Here is a 20,751-nt window from a genome sequence, read left to right as displayed (position 1 = left end):
CCTTCTTTCTCAGTTTAGTATGGCAAAGCAAAAATATGACTGGCTACCTGCGACAGGTACATACTCATTAATCACGCTAATGCAGTTGCACAGTTTGAACACCAGATGTCGTAGTGGCTATAACTAACAAGCTTATAACCGCTGCTGTGTCAAAGAGATTGCCAGTGCAGTTTTAAGTTTGATGATTTTAGATGCTTTAATAGGTGCTTTGATATATTATGGGTAATTTTAGTGTACAAAAAGAAAAAAAAATGTGTGTGTATGATTTATAGCTGTGTAACATCAGCTGTAATGTGCACAAGAACTAGCACTGTGCTTACAGTAACAGCTACTGGAGTAAAAAGGTCAGTTATAACGAACACTGTGGTGATAATTTAGGAAATTATGATGCTGTGAAAGTAACTGGTGCTAATAACGTAAACACTTTGCACCATGTAGCAAGTTAAGTGCTGATTATGCTCTGACATGAACCTACTATCTTAACACCTTACATACCTGAAGTGTGCACTTTCGTAATGCAGCTTATTCAGGGTAAATTGGTGTCAAAACTTGCACTGGAAAATCTTTTTAAATGTACTTCGAAGAGCAGCGATCACTAAAAAACTAATATTATCCAAACTACAAATTCTGAGCATGTTCAGTTAAATAGCCTACATTCATATTTAATGTTTGTAAATTAATTTGTTACTCTATTTTGTCCTAAATTTGCAGTTCCATCTGTTCTTCACACACCTAAAAATGCTACAAAATATTGAAGATGATGACTTTTAATCAGGCTAAACTGGAACCCTTATGCACCATGCTAACCCAGAGTTTACCAGTTTCTAGTACCAACATTGGCTAGATTGGCACCCTGTCCAAAGTATTTCTGCCATGCACCCAGTGCTTTCGGGTGAAACCGTACCTGCCACAACACTGACCAGGATAAAGAGGTTGATGAAATTAAATATTTAACCCATAAACATTTATCAAATGACCTAAGATAAAGATACCCGAATACCACCTGCTTGTATTTAATCTGAAAATGAGTATTACGAATGGGCACCAATTACCTGTGCCATCTGCTTCTGTACACCCTGTCTCTGTAGCTGCTTTCTCCTCTTTCACGGAATCCACATCCATCTTCTCCTTTTTCACCTCATCCTGCTCTGCCTGGCCTTCATCTTCCTCACTGAGGCATAGGAAACCCTCTTTTACTTCCGGGTCACACTCCAGACTCGCAACCGGAGAGCCGGTAGGAGATGAGGACAAACTCTTAGTGCTTTTTTCCTCTACTGTGTCCATGGCTAAATCTCCATTTGACACTTTTTCCACAGGTGTTTTCTGGTCGCTGTTATTGTCAGATGATGGAGATTTATCAAGCTCAGATTGAAGCATCTGTGGAACAAATGAAGGGAATAAATTAAGACATTGAACATTTATCATATGTTAGGCTCAAATACTATTAAACAGCTCTGCAATGTTAATAAGGCTGGACTTGTAAGCATACAGAATTTTAACCTGAACATTGCTCAGCTCATATTTGTTTTGCTTTGGATAAAAGCATCTACAAAATAATTTAATTTAAAGAAATAATTATTAATAAATTGGAGAAACAAGCCAAACTAAAGTATTATCAATACCACTCCACTCAAACAGGAGCCTAGAATTGACAGCAGATGTCAGTGTTGCACAGGCAATACCCCCATCCAGACTCTCCTCCCTTACACACAGCCAACTGTATCAATACCACCAAGACTAGAATCTGAAAGTAGGCTAGTCATAGAGTACTGAGACACCAGTGTCGATGACTTTAGATTGCTGTCTATTTTACTACTTTACTTTATGAATCTTACCTGAATACAAACCTTAACACCATGAAATGCTTATATGTAAACATTTCTCCCCATTATACGAGGGTTCTTCAAAAAGATTCAGCACTTTAACTCTATTGATTAAGAATTTCAAAAACAAATGTCATCACTTTTCTACAGTCACCTTCCCAGTGTCATACCAACTTATTAATACCATCAGCAATAATGTTTTTGGTTGAGCGCGTAGCCACTGATGCACCGCTGCTTTCACATCATCAGCACATGAAAATCTTCTTCCCCTTAAAGCTTCTTTAAGCAGCCCAAAAGATGGAAATCAGAAGGCGCTAAATCCAGACTATAAGCTCTCTCTCAGTCTCTCAGACACGACCAATTACTCCTCCTCCCGCCCTCACCGTTTCCAACCAAAATATAAGTGTGTAAACTTTTTGAAGATCCCTCGTAGATTTACTAGTCTGCTGACAAAACATCCACCCTCTGTTTTGCAAATTATACTTACTTCTGTCTTCTCAGTATTCTTTCCATCATTCTTGTCCTTCTCTCCTGCCTCTTCTTCACCCTTGCTCATCTCTGAGTCCTTCTTCAATAACGATGAAGGTGAGGCATTTCGACTTTGATTGACAGCTGGGGAGGGAGATCGAGAAAGGGAAAGAGAGGTTGAAGGCAGAGGGGAAGAACCTGACGAGAGCGCGGTCGGACTCTTCGACCCGGTCTCCTTCTCAGTTTCTGTCCCCCTCTGCTCTTCCTCCGTGTGCGTTCCGTTCACCAGCGGCGTCTGGGGTCGTGAAGAGGAGTCGTCGGGAGATGAAGGATTGGAGACCGTGGTCGACAGAGTGTTGTGCAGCGCCTCTAGCTGTTGACGGTCGCTCATTTTCATGGTTTTCCGAGCGCGGAATATCTTCTTCTGAGGCTCGTCTAGAATGGCGACTTCCATTTCTTCACCCGGTGAAACTGAACACACAGATGACATAAAGAATCGAATTTAAGACTGAATCATTTCTTCATGTTGGCAACATGGTCCAGGAAGTTCCACTAGGTGGCACTCCTTTACCTATGTGCCACTATATATTGACCTAGAGACTCAAATGTCCTTTCATGCTACATATTCTCAGCTGCCATTATTAAAATACCACTAATTAGCAAGGTCAACACTACTGTCCCCCCACCCACCCACCCACAAACTAAACTTTTATACATATTTGAACTACACCTGAACAAATCTGCTTACATTGTCATTCTGAGCATAACGTCTCAGTTTAATCTCAGATGAATCTAATCACTGTAGAAAGCAGTTAGATCAATCCTAAACTACAATTAATCCACTTTCTTTGTTGAATTAGCACTACAACTAGGACACTTCCTCTACAGAGCCAGGCCAGAATGGCTCTGTTTGAACAACAGGGAGGGCTGATCAACCCCAGTATTTTGTCTCCTCCCCCTTTAAGCTCACTGGTCCAATGCTCCACCAATCAGGACAGAGGATTACATATTCTGCTAGTTACAACACTGGCTGATCACCTAATGCTGGGATCTTCTACCAAGATCTGGGTTGATTACAAGCTAGGATTCGAGGCTTTATTTATTTATTTATTTATTTATAATCTGCCTCTCATTCTGCTTTGACTCGGGGTGATAAAGCTCTGGAACAGATTTAAACAGGATTACTTTCACGATAGCATAGTTAACAAACTAGAAACCCAAATACAACCTCTCACCTGACTGCTTTGCTCCTCCGTACCTCTCTGTTCATGGAGGGATCTGACCACAGGACAATTCCGAAACCTACAGATGAGAAAAGTAATCGGATGAGAACAATATAAAGCAATGTGCATTTTCAAGTGAAATGTAACTGCGGGGATATTTAGGGATTGATATTTAGAAACAGTTTATGTCTTCTGGAAAGCAAATATTGTCAGGGGTGGCGAGTCAGAAAATTAACCTGTTAGGGGGTTCAAAATCTGTACTGGCACCCATACATTAAAATTCCTGGATTTGGTTAATATGACTGAAACTCAATGTCCATATTTTTCGATCTTTCTCTGTGGTCAGTGCAAACCCAGTGGGCCAGTGATAGCTCAGTGGTTAAGGTACTGGACTAGTAAACAGAAGGTTGCCGGTTCAAGCCCCGCCACCACCAAGTTGCCACTGTTGGGTCCCTGAGCAAGGCCCTTAACCCTCAATTGCTCATTGTGTTCCGCTCACTGTGTAAGTCGCTTTGGATAAAAGCGTCTGCTAAATGCTGAAAATATAAATGTAAACCCTTCTGTATAAATATCTAAAGCCTGTTGTTGATTGATTTTTTTGCAGGTTGCGTCACGTTCGACCGGCTGTAATTGACGGTCTCGATTCTCCGCATGCATGAAACAATCGCTGCATCTCTGCTGCCGCATTGTTGCAGTCCTGCCATCGCACATGGTCTGCTCCCTAAATTTAGCAACGTCTCCTCATGAGCCACGTGTGCGGTCCCTCCCACTTCCTGTCAGACCGCTCAGATTCCATCTCCATGAACCAGTGACCATGACAACAGCTTCAAACGTCGGTTTTTTACTTGTATCATGATCAAAGCTAAAAAGGTTGAGGACGGTAGAAACGGATTTGCTTTTTAACTTAGAATTAACCTTTACAGAAACGATGTGTGGAGAGAGTTGTGTACTCACAGGACTCAAAATAAGCATGCAAGTTAAATGTGTTAATGGATAAAAGCACAACTGATAACCTGTAAGTGTAAACCTAAGATCGGAAAGACACCGGAGACACCTGGTGACCTGTTTAAAAAGAAAACACTTTGTTTATAACAAAAGCATATACTTCTATTCCCTGATCTTACATATAATTCAGGGATAAAAACTAAACTACTGGAGTCCTGCTTTTTTCTCTATCTGAATTCCAATAGTCTCCTGAAACATGGCTGCTAGCACAATCCCTCTTCTAAAGTTGTTGTTCATGGTGCATAGCGTTCACGCTCCCCTCCCCCTCAGCAGAGCAGCAAGTGTGTGACTCTCTCTGTAGAGACTCAAGATGGCCGCCAGGGCTTGACTGCCTGCCGTTGCTAAAGTTGACTCAAGCCCTAGCAATAACAGAACTTGAGCTTAGCTTGATGATTCCAAATTAGCATGGGTGAGGTTTTGCCGTCACATCACAGAGGAATCTCTGCTAATATTGATCTCACAGATAAAACATTAATACGTAAAGACGATGTTGCTTGGCTAAGAGGGGGCTGCACGATATCTCAATGACATGTTATTGCAGTATTCATCCTTAAAAAACTCTGTTTGTTTATTTGGATTTTTTACGATTTTTTGCACAGAATCGGTAGTTCACAAGGTTATATCGAACACAGTCATGGACAATTTTGTATCTCCAATTCACCTCACTTGCATGTCTTTGGACTGTGGGAGGAAACCGGAGCACCCGGCGTAAACCCATGCAGACACGGGAAGAACATGCAAACTCCACACAGAAGGGACCCGGACCACCCCACCTGGGGATCAAATACTGTGTAATGTATCACACAAAAATTACACAGAATCCTATAGAGGATTGAATATGTAACAGCTTAGGATAACTGTTAATCCTACATAGTAAGTATTCGGGTACTTGGATACTAATGCCCATGCCTTTTTTTTATGTACGACCAAATAGGTCTTTGTCTCATAAAATAAAATATTAATATTTTGTTCAAATTAGAGTTGTGTGTGTAAAATTTAACAAGACATCACACTGCAATGTGTAGGTATACTGTATACTTGCAGTAGGCTAGTCATGTCTGCAACATGAAATCCTAGTCTAGTTGTACTTGTCCCCTAGTGATTAAGGTACTGGACTAGTAATCAAAAGGTCGCTGGTTCACGCCCCACCACTGCTAGGTTGCCACTGTTGGGCCCTTGAGCAAGGCCCTTATCCCTCAGTTGCTTAGATTGAATAGTCAAAGTATTGTAAGTCACTTTGGATAAAAGTGTCTGCTAAATGCTGAAAAGCTAAGGCCTATGCACCTATAACACAACAGTTTTCGCATAGACAACTCCTCCCAAACCCCCACACACATTTGGAAAAGTTAAGGCTCAACTTTTGGCTTGGTGCACTCCGAATATTGTGATTAGTCCATCGTTAGTACTCTTTACCAAAAGGTTTTTGATTAATTATATCCAAACATGATGTGCACACTTCATCAAACAACTGTGGAAGGCATGACAGTCAATAATGGGGCGGCACGGTGGCTCAGTGGGTAGAACTGTTGCCTCATAGCAAGAAGGTCCTGGGTTCGATCCCCAGGTGGGGCGGTCCGGGTACTTTCTGTGTGGAGCTTGCATGTTCTCCCCATGTCTGCGTGGGTTTCCTCCGGGTGCTCCGGTTTCCTCCCACAGTCCAAAGACATGCAAGTGAGGTGAATGACTGTGTTTGATTTCCTTCGGGATTAATAAAGTTTCTATCTATCTATCTGATATAACTTTGTGAACTGATTAATCTTGTGTAACATGTAACTACCGTGTCTGTCATGAATGTAACTCTGTCATGAGTGTAAAACATGACGTTAAAATCCAAAAAGAGTTGAAAACTGAGAAAAATAAAGATCTAATCTCATTTTGCTGGCATTACCAGAAATCATATAAACAAAATAATCAAATTTAATGAACTAGTTGCTATAACAACCAAAAAAAAGCTCATATGAAGGAGACCAAAGGTACTGCACGGTTGTCTGATCTTTTCACAGAGAAACAGTATCTGACGCAAATCAACAACGGCTATTAATCATGCACTAAAACTGAACATGATGTCAGCAACTTGTTTAATTCTATAACCAACTTTGATGTACATGATGCTGATGACGTACAATGTAAATGTAAAATTTTACATTGGTCGGGATGCACCAATCTTATTTCCATACAATAATGGTATTAAAATACAACATATCTGTCGATACCCAATACTGATTTCTTACAGGCATTTAGGAGACACAGCATGAGTTCAAGGTTGGAATCTCAAATGTTATTGGCTAGCTGGGCATGTACACAGACATGATTTGCTGTGTCTGAGAGAGGTAGCCTTAGCACAATGACAGACTGGAACCCTGTCCTGAGTATTTATGCCTTACGCCCAGTGTTATAAAATAAACTGGTGGATCAAAATGAAATGATTGAGAGACAACAGCTAAGTAATGGACCATGCTCTCTCCAAGCTGCTGTTGCCATGTTCTGTAACGTTTTAGGTCTGATGGAGTTTTTCTATACATGTGCAAGATCAGTATAGTCTCAGTCAATTGACACCAAACACACAAATCCAAAATTTCTGACCTGTTTTAAGGGCAGAGTCTTTAGCATAATTGATGTAGAAGGTGGCCTAATTATTATTAAGTGCTGTCAAGTCCATTCTGACTCCTGGCAACCATATGGATAGTGTTTCTGTTTAGATCTTCAGGTTTGTAAATGGCTCGTTTATTGTTCCTCTGATTGTATCCATGTGTCTTGTTGCTGGCCGTCCTCTTCCTCTTTTACCTTAAACTCTTCTAGCCATAATTGTCTTTTCCAAGGGATTGGTCCTTCTCATAGTTACAACTAATTATTTGTGTCGTTCTATAAAACTGCTGATGAAGTTGTGTTTATGCTACCTGTCACTTAAGTTCACAAGAAAACATACAAATTAAATTGTAAACAAAGCTTAATAATTAAAATCAACCAACCAAACGTCATTCAGTGCAAAGTGTCAACATTTATCAAAACTTATCAGAACAGAAGCATTGAAAATTCTACTTGATTCCCTCAACCAGTCACAATTTCTAGGGTAATGACTAGCAATGTCTAGCAAAGGAGGTACAAATAATGGTGGCATAAATTTGCTACAATGTTCATTTCTTCCTTCATTAAGTTTATTAAAGCATTGCTTAATGCAGGTATATTGCCGCCTTGTTTGCAGAGATCATGCAGGATTCCTAGCTATGGGGAACAGGTACTAAAATAATAAATCAAAATGCTACTAGACAGGCCCACTTCATAGTTTTGCAAAAGGTTTGTGTGCTAATTACCATTAGTATGCATACAAGAGTTTAACTGTCAAAGCAAGCAACATCATAACAGACACCGAGTTCTTGCTAGGAGTTTAGGTTTTTACCATCCTATACTATAACTACAAGGTTAACTACAAGACTAATGCAAAGTTAGCTAGCTTTCTGACATTTCTGTCAGGTTAGTTAGCTCAGTAACTTAAATTGTACCAAGTAGCCATATCATAGTCAACATCTTTGGTAATTTGCTTATTTTTACACAAACAGTATCAGTAGGAAAATGCAAGCAGTTCAACGATGTTCAATGTGGCTTGCACAATGTATTTGACCAATTTTTAAACTTCCAACAAGCCATCACAGTGTGAAATCACAGTTCCAAGTGGCATGCAGCTTACCCCTTCTTCACTTCCCCACAGGGCATTCACAACTGCCCACAGCGTAAAATTCCAATTATACAATTAAGACTGTAAACCGTCAGAACAGAGAAGAGGTTCAGAACAGTAGAGAGAGCACAACTTAATATTCCCATGCTGTATGTTTACGCTGCGGGCCCTAAACTGTTTAATTCATTACAAACCATCTAATGATGTAAAAAAGATCTGAAAAACTCCCATTACAAACCATATATAACTTAAAACCAGTGCAAATCAGTCAAAACCCACACACAACCAGTAAAGCAGCAGAAATACAAACAAATAAAAGATTGATTCATTCTTACTCAGTAGTTAGGCTTGAGTAATTGCAGACGGAATGCACTCATGGTAGCTGGGTAGATGGGAGCTAACCTCTTTAAGAACTGGAGAGCTTTCAATATATAAGCACAGCAGAGAAAGAGAACTAGAAGGGGGAGTGGAGCTAACCAATCAACCAACACCACATGCTGATAGGTGGAGCACACTGTGTTCAGGTGTTGATATTAATAACGAACATCTGTCAGGAACAGTGACAATTACAATGTTAATACAACACAAGGCCCTGACTAGAAAACTAAATACCACATACACCCAAAGTGCAGTTAGTTTCGTAAAAATAAAAGTACTAATAAAATACATAAAAGGTACCAGATTAAAGATTTGGTGTAAAATCTGTGTGAACTATTACATACAACAAAAATAGTTCAAAAGGACATGGTGATTGGTGGATATCAATCCCTTTCCCCACTGCCTCACAAAGAGAGTGGAAAATTACAGCTAGTCACAGATCGTACCACTTTAACAAGAATAGGGGTGTAAAGCACATAGCTTAGCCAAAACACCAAAGGGAGCAGGACAGAAAACTAGACCATATGTCTGTAGTTATGTAACCATTAAATTATACATTATACATTATACAGACTCAAAGGAAATTCATTTGATAACATGTCACTAATTGTTTGAGTTTAATACTGAATTGAAATTCTCCCTGGCAAACATGCAAATAATCTAGACTAAAAGACATGAACAAAAACTTATTTTGTTCAACACTACACCCGGTAACATTACCGAATCAGAGAGGGAATCACAAGCTCTTGACTATCCACGACTGCTTTGTATTCACAGGTGAATTCCTGTGGCTTACCGCCAAAACAATCGCGAACATGATAGCACACCCCAGGTTGACCAACAAGTGCCAACTATTTTACATTATATAAAAATCAAGTCAGAAACAAAACAAACCATTTAAGAATAATATTTGATAGCTAGCCATGATCCCTCTGACAAAAAAGCCTTACAATATGAACAATAACAGAAGACAGAGTTGGTGTGGGGGAGGGGAACTACACAATTACCCGACACCAAATGCTGCTTGGTGGAGCAAACAATGTTCAGGTGTCATTTAAAAAAAAAACATTAATGCTGGTGCGATAACAATGCAAATGCAACACAAGGCCCGTCACTACATCAGATAAAACACCAATAGTAAACACACAAATTAAAAATAATAGCTTCACCAGTGCTACCAGTAGCAACACTTGGCTTCAAAATCAGGAGCTCAATACTGGGCACAAGGCAGGGCTTCTTTCTCAGACTTAGCCAACAATGTCTGTGTAGACACCTGATCTTTTGATAGCACCACTGAGACTAGAACCCAGATCTAATATACCGCTGCGCCACTCAGACACTCTATTGTTCGCTAAACAGGTAAACACAAAACATTATTTTTATAGTCTGTATGAACTTTAACAGTTATACATACAGCACAAGTACACATTATGATGCAAATACTAGCCCATCAACATGCAGGCAATGTATGTGTGGTGATGGTCCAATTAGTATGTACATTTATGTTCTATAAATGTACTGATTGCATGTATTCAGACAACATTATTATGTAAACGCCAGAGTCTCCGCACTTTTTTAACTCTATTTATTAAGAATTTAAAAAACAAATGACATGACTTTTCTACTTACCTTCAGATGCATTTTTCCCAGCATCGGACCAACTTTTTAATGCTATCAGCTTTCACATCATCACATGAAAATCTTCTTCCCCTTAAAGCTTCTTGGAGCGGTCCAAAAAGGTGGAAATCACCAGACTATAAGCTCTCTCTCAGTCTCTCAGACACGATCCATTACTACTCCTCCCATCCTTACCATTTCCAACAAAAATATAAAAGTGCGGAAACTTTTTGAAGACCCCTTATATGTCCCCGAATTTATGGCTTTTCATTTTCTTAAGCATAAATTCAGTTTCGATGTTTGTCCCAACTGAATTTTGGTCCAATTTATCAGTCAACCTCTTTTTTACCTTATTCACAATTTCTAGGGAATCGCCTCATCAGGCATACACGCACAGATACAGAAATTCAAAACAAGCTAATTACCTTTAAACGTGGCTTAAATAAATAGATTAATGGCCAAAAATTCAAGTATCCTAATCTGATTCATAATCCGAATAAGGCCTTAATCAAAGCAAAATAATCAAAGTATGCTGTCTACATGACCATTTAAATAATTGGATTACTCTCAGAACCTGCTCTTAATCAGATTATTTGTGCACATGTAAATGCACTCCATGTGAAAATACTTACTACTGAATACTAAGTCCGAAAGATTTCAAGCCAAAATTAGGTGGACAAAATAAAACAGTTTTTAAAAAATAGTTTATACCTTTAGTGAAAAAACAACATGGTGGATTGTAGAAACCAATCCCCTCCCCCACTGCTGCACAAACAGAGTGGAAAATTACAGCAAGTCATGGATTGTACCATCTCTACAAAAGAGAGGGGTGTTCAGCTACACTTAAACTTAAAAGATAACACCAGGTGTCGTAATCTCATAGAAGTAACATGGATTGCTTTATTTTTTACATCCTGTGTCCAACTAGTTTAAATTTATTTAAATAAACTGTTCAGTCAAAGCAAGCTTGTAAGTTAATCATGCTGCAAGCATAGCATGTCCGACCCCACCCTAAAACCAAAAATCCCCAGCAATTTGCCTTTAATAACTAACGCTACTAACTACACTTATTAACTAAACTCTATTTACCTATGACCACCTGCACACAACTTCTTTTAGCTGAAAAGTTGACTATATACACAGGAGTGAGAATCAGAGAAAGAGGGGATCTAAACAAGCGACCTACACAGTGTATTGCTAGGTGGAGCACTCCACACTGTTTTCAGGTGTTAAGACCACTATATATGCGAAACGTTAAAATATTGTTGACAGCTAAAATAAGCTAACATCAGAAAACTACCCTTTCTCAAATGCTGCACAGAGTGGAAAAATACAGCTAGGCATGGATTGTACCATGTTCATGAAGGACAGAAGCCTTTAGCTGCACAGTTCTGTCTCAACTCAAGATGGAGCACAGCAACCGGTACCATTCTCCAACAACAAGCTTTCCGGTTGTGATTCCCTGATTACTAACAAAAACTAGTAGCACATATTTGCCAATGCGTATCTGCTTGTATACATGAGTTAACTGTACAAAACAACCAAATTATATCTGGTTAACATGTAGGTAACATATCTAAGGCACTACTAAACAATCCATACACAAATCACCAGATCTGTCAATAAAAGTATGAAAAAGATAGAGTGGATCATGCTTAGCATTTATGTCGAGTTAATGTGTTGACCTGACAGACTACTTAAAGTCGAGCTCAGATGTCATGTTCTTCAGCCTGATTTTACAGTAGTATATATTTAACCATCATCATAAATAGAATAACTTCTATTTTGATGACCACACACAAACTACATAGCTAGCAATTAGTAGGGATGTAACAATACACTCTACCCATGATACGATGCGATTCACGTTCCGATTTTTTTAAAAATTGAAATTGAAGACAAATTATGACAAAGTTTTCTTTTATTATTTCTCTTAAAAAATAAAATAAATTACCGTATTTGTGCTTATCTTTTATTTATCTAAATAATGAATGCCCTTTTATTTCTGAGGTAGGTCCAAACTATGCAAAACAATTTTGAATTAAGCCCAATTTGGCTGAAAAACCCCGAATTAGGCAACCAGGCGTATAGCGCCAGTGACGTCATCAAGGCGAGGTGTATAGCGCCAGTGCCCTCTGCTGTTTAAGGTGAATATCGATTCATTTGACATGTCAAATCGATTTGAATCGTGGAATTTTTGAATCGGTTTTTAACTGTATTGTGGTGAATCCCTACAATTTAGCAATGTATAACTTAGCATTTTAATATAAAAATAATTAGAGGTACTATTTTTTGTGCACAGAAACTTTAATCATCGGACTCGCTTGGCAATCTTAAACAAATTGGCATGCTTTGTCTGGTTAGGAGTAGTCAGCTAGCCTTAGTGGCCAAATAACGTAAAATTCAGTATGACAATGTTTTACAGGTAACATTACAGTCTGTATTTTTATTTGTTTGTTTACATGGTAACATAAGACAATTATCATTGGTAGCACTGTAAGTCATGTGACATGCCAAAAAAATAAAATGGGGTAATGCTAGCCACTTGTTGCAATTATTATAATTAACAAAGTTGTAAGTAAGTTAAGACATTCTGGCACACAAAAGCAAAAACGTTTAGATCTTTTTTCTTTCATTTTATTGGATTGCCCTTTCAAAAAGTCAACTCTGCAAATTAAATGCAACGTTTTGCCAGTGATCTACCATGCAAATTTGCAGGTGAATTCAAACACAATACATTTAACCCTGAAATGTTATTTGCATTGTTAAAATGCTGAATTCTGCAAATTCCAGTGACATTTGTGTGACATCATTTTTAAAAATAGCTGGGAAAACACTCGGTGTAACCAGAATGGACAGAGTAAAGTCTATATCTATAATAATATACACATGGTAAATGGGTGAAACAATCCCTTCCCCCACTGCTGCATAAAAAGGAGGGAAATTGCAGCTAGGTTTAGAGTGTACCAACTTCACAATAAAGAGGGGTGCTCAAAGGATCTAATGTCTGTTTGACCAAGTGCAATGTAAGATTTCAAATATACTATAGTACAATTACAGAGAAAAATGAATGGGAAACACTAATGTTAGTTTTACATATTCGTTAGTAATTATTAGCTGCAAAAGCGTACATAACAGGCTAACCTCATGAAGACAAAGAGACAGAGCGGGGGGAGGGGAAATTTAACAGGCAATCAACACCACATGCTGCTGGGTGGAGCACACTGTGTTCACTTGTAACCATTAACACCACTACACTACACTTTGTTGGTACAGTGACACAGTAAGTGCACTAACCAAGATATGTGTTAGTTGTGCGATGCAGGAATGGTTTCTGTTCATGTTATAGGCAGATACACTAAAAGCAGCAAGCTGGCACAGGTGACTGGTGCACTGAATGATGTGCGAGACAAGGTAAAAACACACAAAAGTGAAAACAAACCCTCATACCATACATTTAGTAAGACAAACTTTATATACATTTTGTAAACATTTGTATGAAATCTGTAGTTAATGACCACACGGTGAAGGGTTGAATTGTTTTCCTCCCCCACTGCTGCGCAAAGAGTGGAAAATTACAGCTAGGCATGGACAATACCATTCGCAAAAAGAGGGGTGTTTAGCTGCACAGTCCCTGTCTTAACTCAAGAGGGAGCATGATAATATTAGTATAATCACCAGGCTTGTAACATGTAATTTAGTCATTACATCATATTGGTTTAGTCATCACTGCTAAAATGAGTAACAATTCTGATGACCACTCATAGGCAAAATGATTAAATAAAGACTTAATATTCCCTAGTGGTTAGATAACAGAAAGCCAGAAAAATCTAACTATTTATTGTAACTACTATGTTAACTTCTCACTTGTGTCTACATTTTGACATCCTAGGGCTGAAAGAACCAAAGGGGGAGACTAAACAAGTAAGATGGCATGATTGCTGGCTAAAGCTCCATGCTCAGGTGTTATCATTAACATCACAAGAACCTTAAAAGAACACAGAAACCCCACACAATGTTTTCCTAAAAAGCTCCAAACAATGTCTTTAAAACAATACAGCTTTTCTTAAAAATAAAATACTATACACAATTTTTTTAAAATCATCTATGTCTGCAATAAAGACCCACATGGTAAAAGGTAGGAAACCATCCCCTCCCCCACTGCTACACAAAGAGAGTGGAAAATTACAGCTAGGCATGGATCATACCAAGTGCACGAAGAGAGGGGTGTTTAGCTGCTCAGCCATGTCTCAGCATTAGAGGGAGACAAATGTTGTCCTGTGTTAAGTCCTTCTCAGGCTAAAAAAACAACAGTATGAGACTGACCACTCATTATGTGCTACCGTAATCATGCTGATTCTATGCTAGTGTGGAGTGGGAGAATCAAAAATTATACAAAATTAATCATTGTTAATTCACACTTAGTAGTTAGCAATGCTTATTTTCAAGATAAATTATGTGCAGACTAACTAGTACAGGCAACACTTTTTGAATTAGCTTTAAATTAGTGTCCCTTTGTAACAATATGCAGCAACTGGCACATATAAATGGATTCAGCCATTTTAAAGTCATAATTAAACAATTTAAGGGTGCTCGAGAGGTGCAGCAGTTAACACACTATCCCACAATGGCTGAGTTTTTTAGGTTGCGTAGCTTTTCAAATTTCAGCTTTGCTATCCGCCGACCAGGTGTGTACACGCAGACATGATTGGCTAACATCCATCAGGTGAGAAGGCCAAAAGGATTCTAATCACTGCTGGCTGGTTGATGGAAACTGCACGGAGACTGGGAATAATGGAGATCAGTGTGTGACTCTGCATACGCAGTACTGATTCCTTCTCACCTCGGGCAGGTGAAAAGAAGTGGTTGGCGACAGTGTTGGGTACAGCCCTCCTCAGTCAGGGTAGTGAAGGAGAGATACAGCTGGGTATTGGATATGACAATAAATTGGAAAGAAAAAAAGAAAATGCATATATGGAGTCTATAAATGATATTTAAATAATCTGGACATGTAGCACACACTTCTATGTCCTAGTAAAGTAAGTAATCTTACTAAAATGTATTGTCAATTTGTGCGACAACCTTTACTATGGTAACCAAAAGATCTTTATTCATTCCAGGCATTTCACGTGACTGGCCAGTCAAAGCTGGCAAAGTAAGGCTGCCTTCAGCAACAATATCCTTAAAATATGATTAATGTAAGTCTTTTTTTTTTATCAATTTAAAAAGCTTATACTAAATAGTCTTTCATTTTAATTAGAAATTAGATATAAATTAGACATAAGTAAAGTTAAGATGATAAACCAATCCCCTCCTCCACCTCTGCACAGAGTGGAAAATTACAGCTAGACATGGATCATACCATGTTTACCAAGAGGGGTGTGGAACTGCAGAGCTCTGCCTCAACATTAGAGGGAGCATAACAGAAACCATTTGACTAGTGTAACATCTGCAGAGACCATGAAGGTTAACGTTAGCTAACAATCATAAAAGTTAACAGCGCAGCAAATCATAGTTCGAGGTGCTGCAGGTGAGGGTTACAGTTCATCTAGTATTTACAAGTGTTTCTCTCAGGCAGATCTTTTATTTGTTCTTACAACTTCAAATCAGATGTGCACAATCACCACATCTGGGCCTAAACTTACTGGACGCCTGCAGGATTTTTACCACAACCGTCCGTGGTTCAGATAAACAGCCGCCATTTTATATGTGCATTTTCTAGTGTGATCATGTTGGGGTTTTTTTCTAAAGAAAGCAGCTTGTCCATCTAATCAGTGTTGGTCAGCATCTGAAGCTCAGATTTATCTCAGATTTCCCATCGTGTTTATCCGTCTCATGACAGACAGAAACGGCAAGTAAATGGCTATCTAGAAAAGTTGATAATTCCGGTAAAATATGGGTAACGTATGTGCTTATGATTTGTCATTTCTCTTTTGAAAATGCAGTCCAAAGAAACCAGGGAAAAGCCATCTATGATTCTCCTCGGATTTTATATATTTTAGGTTCACGCATTTGTGAACTACACTATATGGCCAGAAGACACCCCTATAGTTGTTTCAGCCACCATTGTAAACAGGTATGCAGAAGTTTGGTGTAGGCACGTTCCTGTTCCAGCATTACTAAGGCACTTGAAAAAGGACTAAAACTGTGTTGGGCTTCCATCATTATTTAAATTTAGTTTAGCAATACCTTGCAGTTTGGAAATTAAGATGCTATTAAAATGCACCAACAATAGCAAGTTATGCAAAAGGGTAAAACGAAGTCGAGATGAAAACATAATGGATTTTAACTATAATTATAAGGAACTAAACTGTGAGTCAAATAAGGGACCTCTAGCTACAGTGCGCTGATTTTTAAAGCACCATCACCCACTCTTAGTGTGCATGAGCCAGTTTTGTGTTGTGCTGCACTGGAATAGAGCATAGCAGTTTTGAGCTGTATAGAAAATGCATTAGTATTTTTTAAATCATGTTATGGTGAAGTATGAAGTCTGACTGCATGTTAAACTCTGCAAATATGCTCTTATGTGTTGTGTCTTTTGTATTATGCTTTTCTTTCAAAATAAGTCATAATGAGTCATAATTTAAGGTTCATTGATGAACATCTTTGGTCTGTAATCTTATCACAGTAGAAGCCAGGTGTTGCAATTTCGTCTACACATCAAGTCACTTTTGCTTTTACCCGGTCAGTGCAACACAGTTTCCAGAACCACACCCAGGTGCAAAAGCAAACCAAACCATCAATGTGAACAAACTTTTCAAAAACTCATTGAATTGTAATATGTTAAATTCATATCAGAATAGGGCCTGACATATTTACTAAAAAATTAGGAATATTTTCACTTCTATTTATAAATCAAAGGTTTTTTGTCCTCTCAGACTCATGAGGTAGGATTTTTCGTCAAAGGTTCCAGACTCAAACCTGCGAGCCCATATTTCCGAAACGTTTTCCAAAAATACAAACCACACAAAGGCACTCTAGAAATCAACAGCTGTCGTTTGATCTAACATAATGAATTCATAGGTGTGACTCACAAACAGCAAATTAACAGCCTCTCACAAAAAATGATACAAAAGGCTGAGCTGCTGTTGGTAAATGTTGGTAAATTTCAGAGATCATCTGAAAATTCTTTGCATAAGACAAGGGAAAGTATGAGGTAGTAGGTCTGACCTCTAGGTCCAAAGAGTACACACCAAGCAGACAAAAGTGAGAGCAACACATCCACACAGAGAAATATGAGGGGGAGGGGCAGAACCAGGACTATACCACGTGATTCAGAGTGTTGAGCTGCAACACCAAAACCTGGTGTAGCAACAACCGCACTGTCACTAATCGAGACTTATTACAACACACTCTACACTTCAAAATCGGAATCCAGATACCAAGGACAGTATACATTTTTTGACCGCTTAATCATAAAACACACATCGTGAACACAAGGGGGTGCAAGAATAAAACCTGTCACATGACCACACTCCAGATAAAACATACAATTTAAAGAAAACACATTCAATTAAATAATAAACGTTTCCCAGCCCAGACACACTTAGTTAAAAGGAGTTAATTGTGAAAAAACAGCATGACAATCAAATTTTATCAGTTACCCAAAGCTACTTCCATGCTAGCAGTTTCGCAACACCATAAACATCACAGAAAAGTGACACAGTTGCAAAACAATGCTAAAATGTAAATGTAAAATTAGAAATATGTATAATAAGAATAACAAATCGGCAACAAAAAAAACAGGTTATCGTTATTACAAGTGTGTAAAATTATAAATTGTTAACCTGGGTAGGCTGCAGCTGTAGGCCATGAAGAGCAACAATGTGAGTACCTAGCCGTCCTCCTCCTCCTATATATAGGCGAGAGGGTAAGTGAGAGAGGAATTCAGATAGGGCTGTACCATGTAGGCAGAGAGGTGGAGCAAATTCTGTGCTCCTTCCTCCACCACCAGAGTACAGCGTAGCAACACTCACAAAATCTCAACACCCTGACAACAACCTAAGCGAAGCGGGAACGCACAGTGAACCATTTGGCTTACCACGGAAATGAACTGCAGCCTGAGATTAAGAGCTGTCATGTGATGTCATGTGTAGCCGTACTGTACACGTATATACTGGTTAAGAATTTTACCGTTGGTTGGTAAAACTAAAAAAGCCTCTCATGGGAGAAAAATAAATACCTTCGATTTTAAATCAAACCGATTCTTTATTACTGTCAGAAGAGCAAATTATAATCAAGCAACAGCCCTGTGACGTAGTGCAATTCTTGCACAGCGGTTGAACTATAAAAAGTTGATTAACATGGAAAGGAAACGTGGGTAATTCCTCGCTCAGTATTATGCATGGGAAAGAACGGAGTGGAAGGTAGTCAGCCTAGCCACAGTCCAAAGAGCACACAGCAAGTAGATAGGAGTGAGAGCAACAGAGCAACACAGAGACAGAAAGACGAGGGGGAGGGGAAGCACTGGGACTCTACCATCTGCTTTAGGGTGTAGCAACAATCACACTGTCATAAACCAACACCTATTACAATGCACCCTACACAAATGAAATCCTCTCACGAAATCAGGACATAAAAACCCTGGTGTGACTGGATAAAAGACATTTAACAAAAGACTACGCATACCAGTTTACAACACAGACTAATCCTCAAACCTTCTGATCAGATCAAACTCAGCGGATGGCAGAACGTGTGCAAAGTCAATTAATTTACATTTACATTAACGTCATTAAGCAAACGCTTTCATCCAATGCAACTTACAATTGAGGGTTAAGGGTTTTTCTTAGAGGCCCAACAGTGGCAACTTGGCAGTGGTGGGGCTTGAACCGGCAACCCTCTCATTACTAGTTCAGACACAAACACATGAGCATGTATGTTTAAAATCGCAATCACGTGACCACACACTAGACCAAACACAAAATCCAGGCAAATGCCCTAGTAAAAAAAACCATCAGTCAATAAATCATCATAAACATTAAAACAGTGCAGCATAACAAGCCATACTGTGCAAAATGAGCTGTGCACAATGCTTAAAAACACCACAGCAGTGGCATAACTTTGGAGCAAATGTATATATTTAATTACAACAAATACATAAAAAATTAAGTGGTAATCTTAGAAAGCTTCAAATGGAGGCCATGACAAGCAACAATGTAAGTAACTAGTCGAGTAAGTGAAAGAGGAATTGAGCTAGTACAATACCACATGGGGGAGGGGTGGAACAAATTGTCTGTGATCTTCCCTCCTCCACCAGGGTATAGACACAACAGTCTCAACAGTCTCCACACCTTGACAACAATATAACTAGTAAAACCAACTCGAGTTATAACACACAGGTGTGTCTGTGAATTGACCACCACCTCCACCAACTTGGAGAAACAGCAGAAACATCTTTGTGATTGGAATCAATCATTGATTAAGCATTGAGAAAGTAACACCAAATCCTGGTGTAGCAACAATCGTACTGTCAATAATCAATAACATGGTATTAAAACTAATTCAACCCAAAAAATCAAGACATAAAACCACTGTTCATGATTCCTATGAGAACAATACTTTTAATCACAGAGGCTAATTAGCAAAAGTACTGGTTCATGGTCAAATCTAAATTTAAGATCGGAAATATTCAAAGCACAGTTAATTCTTTTTTTTAATAAAATACCTAAATAGCATACAATTTCCACCAGCAATGCTTTCGCCAGCAAAATAAGCATTTGGGTAAACAATACAGGTAAGATTCAAACACAAGGGGGTGCAAGTGGCAAAATTTGCATCACATGACCACACACCAGACCACACACCCAACTAAATGATAAAACTCTGTACAAGACAACAGCAAAAACAGCGCAACATGACGATTTACATTGTACCGAGTTAACTATACTTTTTATTAATTCTATCGGTCTTGTGACAAAGCGCTAAAAACAGGAAAATGGCGATTGCCAAACAACACTTAAGAATTACATTAAACTAGTACTAACACAAACATTGACATACGCTAAATCAGAAATTATAAAAATGTAAAATATTAACCTGGGTGAGCTTCAGATGTAGGCCAGGTTGAATAACAATGTGAGTAACTAGCCTTCCTCCAGCTCCCCTATATATAGGCGAGAGGGTGAGAGAGGAATTTAGCTAAGACTGTACCATGTAGTAAAAGGGGTGGAGCAAATTCTCTGATTGTCCCTGCACCAGCAGGGTACAGTGTAGCAACACTCACACAGCTACATTACCAACACCTAGACAACACTGCAACCTGATCTGAGTGGTTATGCACCATAAAAGGTTTCTCTCTCAACATAAGTCGCTGCTACTTGTGTGCAGAGCATAGCAAAATAAAAAATGAATAACTGTGAATTATTAAAAAAGTCATTTGAGAAGGAAGAAAAAAAACATTACATGTGAAAGAAAAAAATTTTTATCTAAAAGAAAAATGGAAAGCAAAGAATAAAGCACAAATCAAGTAGACACACTTTTCCCCTCCCCCACTGCAGCAGACTGTGTTGAGCAAACAGGATGGAAAATTACTGCTAGTCCAGGGTCATACCATTTTCACCCAGCA

General features: G+C 38.7%; 1 protein-coding gene across 6 annotated transcripts in view; it reads right to left on the bottom strand.

Annotated features, from left to right (window-relative positions):
* atf7ip (activating transcription factor 7 interacting protein) overlaps window positions 1–20,751 on the bottom strand; it is a 42,237-nt gene that overhangs the window by 8,785 nt on the left and 12,701 nt on the right. For 2 of the 6 annotated variants that reach the window (XM_063009426.1, XM_063009427.1), the window contains exons 2-4: window positions 3,527–3,593; window positions 2,311–2,762; window positions 1,053–1,377 (exon numbers count right to left, since the gene is read on the bottom strand). In XM_063009426.1, the coding sequence (XP_062865496.1) occupies window positions 1,053–1,377; window positions 2,311–2,745 (760 nt within the window). In that variant the 5' untranslated portion in view covers window positions 2,746–2,762; window positions 3,527–3,593. Of the gene's footprint in view, window positions 1–1,052; window positions 1,378–2,310; window positions 2,763–3,039; window positions 3,168–3,526; window positions 3,792–17,974; window positions 18,000–20,751 lie in introns of those variants that run through there. The other 4 variants (XM_063009425.1, XM_063009430.1, XM_063009424.1 and 1 more) reach the window with 4 other exon arrangements.

Source organism: Trichomycterus rosablanca, chromosome 15 (genome assembly GCF_030014385.1).
Source record: "Trichomycterus rosablanca isolate fTriRos1 chromosome 15, fTriRos1.hap1, whole genome shotgun sequence".
Lineage (NCBI taxonomy): Eukaryota > Metazoa > Chordata > Actinopteri > Siluriformes > Trichomycteridae > Trichomycterus > Trichomycterus rosablanca.
The sequence above is the reverse complement of the archived record's forward strand: the minus strand, read 5'-3'. Positions and strand labels throughout refer to the sequence as shown.